General features: G+C 30.2%; 1 protein-coding gene across 1 annotated transcript; it reads right to left on the bottom strand.

Annotated features, from left to right (window-relative positions):
* Positions 1-2661: 2661 nt before the first annotated feature.
* LOC101258236 (uncharacterized) lies at positions 2662-6832 on the bottom strand. Its single transcript, XM_004252188.5, has 6 exons — positions 6494-6832; positions 5888-6285; positions 5188-5553; positions 4259-4648; positions 3514-3734; positions 2662-3022 (listed from the first exon to the last, which is right to left on the bottom strand). The coding sequence occupies exons 1-6, from the start codon at positions 6634-6636 to the stop codon at positions 2774-2776; spliced, it is 1767 nt and encodes a 588-aa protein (XP_004252236.2). The 5' UTR covers positions 6637-6832; the 3' UTR covers positions 2662-2773.
* Between the last annotated feature and the right edge of the window lie 207 nt (positions 6833-7039).

The raw sequence follows: 7039 nt of genomic DNA, 5'->3' as shown, positions 1-7039 counted from the left end.
CTAGGGATCATGGGTATGATCTAGGGTTTATAGAATTATTATAGCTTCATGTAATGAGTGATTGTTTATTGATTCTTATATTGTATTTATTGTTTATATACCAAGAAAAGCGGAACGAATCCTGAAAGGGAAGGATCAAGTTTCTTAAGGTTTCAAGTTTGTTTCTAGGTTGGTGATGATTGTAATTTCTTGATTGTGTGATATATGCATGCTCTTTGATTCATTGTGATACTTGTATATGTATGAATGTTGCAATATTGATCACACATGTTGTAAACAATATAGAGGAATGATTTTGCCATGAAATCATGATATAAATGTATGATCTTGATGATATACTTGTGATTTTGATTGTGGTGTGTGTTTGGGATCAGTTGTCATGTTCCTGTTTAAATATGAGATCAGTTTCCACATTCCGGAATAACTTTGGATCGGGTTTCCACATGCCGGCATAATATTAGATCGAATTGCCACGTTCCAGCATAACTTTGAGATCAGATTGTCACATTCGGGCAAGCTAATGGTTTGGGTTTGGATTCCGTGAGAGAACCAATAATGTGATAAGCATGTGAAATGTATTGTTGAATTTCATGTTGATAATGTTGTAGACTATGATATGTATTGCATGATCCTACCAGTACACTTTGGTTGTGTAGTGATACTTCACTTGTTCTTATTTTTGTTGAGTATAGGAAATCGTTACGCGACTATTGACAGACCTCGCTTAGAAGATCAGTGATCATAGCTTCAAATCCATGGGTGAGCTAGCATCTTTCGGGCCATGAAATTCTCTTTAGTCTATGTTAACCAATTTGGACTTGGGCAATTGCTTTAGCTAGTTATTTAATTCATTAGACTGGGGTTGCATCCCTTCTTGTTTAAACTTGGTTGAGTTTTAGGTACATTGACTTTCAGATTCTAGGTATTTAAATTCCGCATTTATTTAGTTATTTAACTTGGTTTTGTAACTTAATTGTCTTAGTTTTGATTTAGTTTCTTATTTGGGTTGTAGTAGTGGTTCTCCCCTCGAAGGATTAGTATGTGTATCAATCACGACGGTCTGGAACGTGACAATTTATAAAAGTAAAAGATGTATATTAAGTTAGTAAGAATAAAAGAAATCAGTAAGCATGTAACTAACATTAATTATATAGGAAAAAAACTTTTATGAGTTGTTGTAAGGTAGTTGAATTAGAATAGGAGTCTTATTTTTTAGTGTGAATGGTTAAGAGTGTTACAAATTTGATTCATTCAGACCTATTTAAAGCCTTATAAGGAAATAAAACAAACAATATTAATGAATTGAATCTGAATAATTAAGATTCAGTCCTCAAAAAAAGACACACTAAATGAGGTGAAATTGATTGATCAAGATTCAAATCCCTTTTAAGTGCAAACAAATGAATCCTTAACCCTTTTTTTCTTGGTAGTGAAGTGATTTTTTTTCTTATTATTTTTTTATTGTGCATATATTTGAAGGCGATGACAATTGGATCTGGTTTGTTGGAAGAAACAATCGTTCATCTAACCTCTTCATTTAACTAAATATATTTTTAACTTGTCCAAATTTTGACATTCTCCATAATCAACCCGTTATATATGTACCATTTATGCATGGTTAAAATAATTTTATACGTATATATAGATGTTAAATCCCCTTTCACTTCGTGTGTTCACTTTTCAGATTTTGATCTTCCTTATTAAAAATTTTGATTTCGTCACTGTATATATGATTATATACAACAAATTTGAAGAAAAGAATTAAGTAACACGTTGCACGACAAATGATAAAGAGTAATATAATATATAACATGTAGTTGTTTTCTAGTTAATTACTCCAATATTTGCTACGTTATATTTCCTTCGTTTAAAAAAGGATGACCTTATTTGATTTGGAACAGAGTTTAAGGAAAAAAAAAATTTTTAATCTTATGGTTTTACATTAAAGTTATGTCAAATGTACAAAATGTTCTTTAATCTTGTGGTCTTAAACATATCACGTGGAAAGTTAAAGTTAAAATGTTGCTAAAAAGGGAAAGGAATTATTCTTTTTGAAATGGACTAAAAAGGAAATAAGGTCATTCTTTTTTAAACGGATGAAGTATTATTATTATTATTATTATAAGTATATGAAAATATACATTTATGCTGATCTCATGGTTTAAACTAGAGAATACGAAGAGATAAAAACACATATTAGCTCTCTCTATTGTTGTTCATTTTCATGTTTGGTCCATAAAAGCAAGAGTGTGACAAAATAAATCACAAGATATAGCTTTTACTTTTGGATATAACCCTCCCTAATAAAAAAAAGCTCTAAAAAAAAAAGTAAAGTAAAGCTACTTATCCACATGCACATCCCCTTTATCTTCTTCTCTTTTTGCTTAATTATTCCCATTAACTCACCTTTGTCATTGTTTTCCTCCCCAAGTAACTTTTATTTCTGGGCCATCCTTGTCCTTTTCTGGCAGTATGCTGAGGATATTCATCTCTACCAACATGGGATGGGTGTTGTGGTAGGACTGCTCTACCATTAATTAAAGATTCGGGTTCGAGTCTAAATATAGAGAAAATCATATTAAGAGTGTCACGTCTTTAAATGGATTATGCGGTGCGTGATTCAAATCTAAACTCTAATGTGGGCTTCAAACACCAGAAAAATCAAAAGAAAAAAAGAGGATATTCATCTACATGACACATGATTCATGATCTAGTCATTAAAGTAAAATGAAACACTTTACTTAATGCTAAATGGGGTCCTCATAGAGTACTACTATTGTGCTGGAAAGAAAAGTGGTGAAGAATCTCTTTGTAATTTGCCATCACTTATTTTTACTTTGCTCATCTTGTCTTCACACCAATGCAATTGTTCTTCATTTACTTGCCTCATTCTCAATACCCTTGACACTAATTTCAAGTCTATTAATGACATCAACATCTCCATCTCTTCTTCTTCTTTTAACCTTCTTTTATTCCTCAAGCACTTTCCTGATCTTTGTAAATCTTTCACCTTTGATTTTTTCTGCACAAAATTAAAAAAAGATTTACGTTATGTGCACTGTCAATATAAATCGTTATTACTATGTTATAAGGTGTAATTCTTTACATTATTAGTTCGTATAAGTATAGTTAAACGTTATAAACAAGTAATATTGTGATTTAACTTGTATGTACAAGTAGTATTGCACATAAAACTCACTCTATCAAGTCATTTAAGCTCAACTAATTGAGTACTCTATCAAGTGTATATTATAATAATGACATAACAATATTACCAATATGGCCAATGAAATCCCACAAGTCTCTGACAAGGATAAAATGTACGCAAATCTTATCACTACCTAGTGAAGATAGAAAGGTTGTTTTTTAAAAACAATCGGCTCAGATGTAACAAATAATAATAATGTCACATTTTATGATATTAAATCCCAATATTTTAAAAAATAGGAGTATTCGTGAATTTCAATACATAATTTTTGTAAATAAGAAGAAGAGATGTTATAAGATTCTTGCCTTTTTGTTTTGTTTGTTTAGCAAGAAGATGGTAGCATGAGGTGAACCTCTTCTTTTTCTTCTAAAGAAAGCTGCCACTAATATTTGGTAACGATTCTCCTTGTCTGCCTTTAGGAAATTCATAAACGTTCTGATTGCTTCTTTCATTATTTCATGAAATGATTCTGAAGATATTCTTGAGCAATAATCTTGATCCGCCCCTTTATCCTCCTCCACTGAATCTAATATAAAAAAAAGTATACGATAAGAAATTATACAATACATCGCGATTCTTCAAGAATATCGAAAAATAAGCAATTGATTTATTTTTTTCTCTAAAAGAAATTTTTTTTTTTAGCATTATTAGTTCACATTTCTGAATTTTAATTTTTTTAATAATGTGTCTATATTGAATAAAAGGCAAATTTGGTCCACTCTAGTGTGTGGGTGTGGGACTTCTTTCCTGGACATCAAATACTCAATGTCACACTCATTCTTTTCCTAATTCTCTACTACAACTCACAAGACTAGCTATGAAAAGTGAAGGTTTAAATTATTCAATAAAAATATTATAATAACATATAATAGAAGTTCAAATTCTATATTCTAAAATAAAAAATTAAAGAAGTTTTTATTCCACCAAGTCATTTAAAATACAGGCAACATCCCATGTATGACATGAAAAAAAGTTAATAATTTTCAATATAAGGTTAAATAGCACTAATGATCAAACAACAACAATAATATATGTAGATGTTATCATTACCTCGATATTCTGGGACTTGAAGCAATTTAGGAGCTAAACTTCTCATTTTAGCATAAATTTCCGGTCTCTTTCCATTTTCATATGGCTCATTCTCAACGTATCTTTGTAAATGAACTTGAAACTGTTGGAAATGTTGTGCTACATAAGCAGGACAACCTTGGTCGTCCTTTGATTCCTTATTATTATTATTATTATGGGAAGCTCGTAGTCGTTGAAAGTACTTGTAATTCCAACTCAGAGCTTCCCATGCTAAACATACCTGTGCTACATAAGCAGCCTCTAGTTCATAATAAGGGTTATGATGCTGCCTTGACTTCTTATTTACGAATAATTTATGGACAATCTTATCTGATATTGATCTTGGACATGCTTGAATTGATCTTAATGTTTCTGAAAATGAATTGGTTGCTTCATTAGTCAATAATTAAAACGAAATAGAAACATTTTTGTGGTAGGAAAAAAAAATATTTCACTTATTGTCACTGAATTTTACCTAGCGTTTTCACTTAATATGATCCACTTTGACTGAAGCATAAAGTTGAAGAAAGAATATTCTAAAAACATGTCATAATAATATTAATGTAATTATAAATTATCTTACTAGTTATAACTGTTTTAAATCAAGAAGTATGACTCATCATTCCCCACGTTAGTGATGAGTTATACCTATCCGTAATTTAATTTAAAAAAAAAAATAAGTGAAGGAAAACCATTAACAAATTAAAAATAAAATAACTATAGAAGTCCTTTACTTGTACAAAAATTCCTAATCCAACACTAGAAATTTCACTTTCTCCATTATTTGGATTTTCTAAGCAATTCACATGTACAAGTTCACTTTTTTTATATGATGAAATTGGTTTTATAAAGTATAAAATTCAGTAGTTATATGTGAAATTAAGCTGGAAAATTGAGAGATGTAGATTTACCTGTTTCATGTAGTTTTTGTGCACTAATTCTATCAAAAAACAACATCTCTTCATCATATTTTTGAAAGATTGTGTAAGACTCCCATTTAGGGCAACTTCTTCTTGATGATGAAGAAAATGGATCATCAGTTGTTGAATCTTTAATTGAACTTCTCCATTCAGTAGAGCTCTTAGAAGTTGAGCCATTAGTACAAGAATCCCCAAATATTTCATGCTCATCCTTTTCTTCATCTTGCACTGATTGCACAATCTTCTTATTGTTCTCTAACTTTGATGATGATGCATTAACAAACATATTTTCCTCTCTAGTACACAAATTAATCTCTATCACTTTTTTGTCTTCAATCAATTCCCTGTAGCAATTTCCTGTAACAAAGATATCATTGTTAACAATTTCTTTTAATCCAACATAACTCGCACATGCTACAACCTCTGCACTTTGAGTGAGCAATCTGTTGTGAGCACTAAAACCCTCACAGTGTAATAATCTACAAATCACACAATGAATATAAAATGAACTAGTCAAACCTTATGCGACAGAGTCGATTCAGAAGGCATTGTAGAGAGGTTTATATAAGATTATCATATGTATAACTACCCTCTATACCAACTAAATTTGAAGGACCATTATTAATATTGTACAAGTCATTTTGGAAAATAAATTTAATTTGTAAAGTAAGACTTGAATTATAGTACGTACCATGATTTATGTCCTTGTCAATGGTATTCGTTAATACATTTGTATTCATGTCCCTAGGAAGAGGTAAAGTGGGCCCAACTTCGTTGATTTGAGAATCAGAATAACCAGAAGGATCAGAATTAGAATAAGAATCATAATGATCATCTAATATTTCTATAACTTCCATTTCATTATCATCACTATAAATAGATTCTGAATACATTATTGAGCTATAAATCGACTCCTCTTCATAATCATCGTCAGTATTGCTACAACTTTCTTCTATCTCTTTCTCAACACCAAGAAATTCATTATCTATGAAATGATTTTCTTCCACAAACTCATAATTATTATTATGATAATACTCATGCTCTTCCTCCACTTCTTCGTCATCAGAAAATTCATACGCATCTTGATTCCTAAAAATAAAGTAATTATGTTAAGAATATAATTAACTAGTAAAATTGTATTCTCTCTAATAAATGAGATAGTCACACGCTTCAATATTGATACACAGCATGTAGAGGTCTTGAGATCAAATCTCATGTCATCCATATCAAAAAGAATTTCCACGAACTGAAAAAATTAAAACATTAAAAGGAAATTAAGGGAAAAATTACAAGTTACCTCCAGAAAAACGGATTTCCACCAAGGAAATAGAAGAATTTGGCAAGCAAACTGGAAGTGAAATAGGTGAAGAGTAGTAAAATTAGAAAAGAGCTAGAGATATTGTAGAACAAACTAGCTATAGTTTCTTCTGAACATTGCATTTTTCTTTTTTGTTTTTCTATAAGGTTGAAGGCTTACAAAGATTTTAGAGTCTCTATCGATTTTTTCACAAAGCAAAGTAGCACTAGGAAAAAAAGGTGTCAACTTTAATTGCTTTATAAAATTTATATTGTTTGTCACAAGATGGTCTATTGCCTTTTATATTATTATGGAGTTTACTTAAATATCCTTATGCTTGAGATTGATCTTTTTGGTGTCATATTAATACGCGCTATTAACTTTATTTAGGTGATAATATGTACACCACTTTTTATCAAATATTGCATCCAACTTCCATAAATTTAAGAAGAAAAAAAAACAAAGCAAAAATTTGGAAAAAACGAATTTAGGAGGTTGATTTTTTGTGAAAGTCGAAAAAAATCTAATCTTGTGTTTAAAATTAAA

The sequence above is a fragment of the Solanum lycopersicum genome, chromosome 12 (genome assembly GCF_036512215.1).
Source record: "Solanum lycopersicum chromosome 12, SLM_r2.1".
NCBI lineage: Eukaryota > Viridiplantae > Streptophyta > Magnoliopsida > Solanales > Solanaceae > Solanum > Solanum lycopersicum.
The sequence above is the reverse complement of the archived record's forward strand: the minus strand, read 5'-3'. Positions and strand labels throughout refer to the sequence as shown.

Bases quoted from the DNA above. Each gene is read 5' to 3' on its own strand.
- LOC101258236 (XM_004252188.5), bottom strand. From the start codon at position 6,636: ATGCAATGTTCAGAAGAAACTATAGCTAGTTTGTTCTACAATATCTCT. The intron at 6,286-6,493 runs GTAACTTGTAAT...CTTTATTTTTAG, and splicing joins GGAAATCCGTTTTTCTGGAG to GAATCAAGATGCGTATGAAT. The intron at 3,735-4,258 runs GTAATGATAACA...TTTTTATATTAG, and splicing joins TCAAGTCCCAGAATATCGAG to ATTCAGTGGAGGAGGATAAA.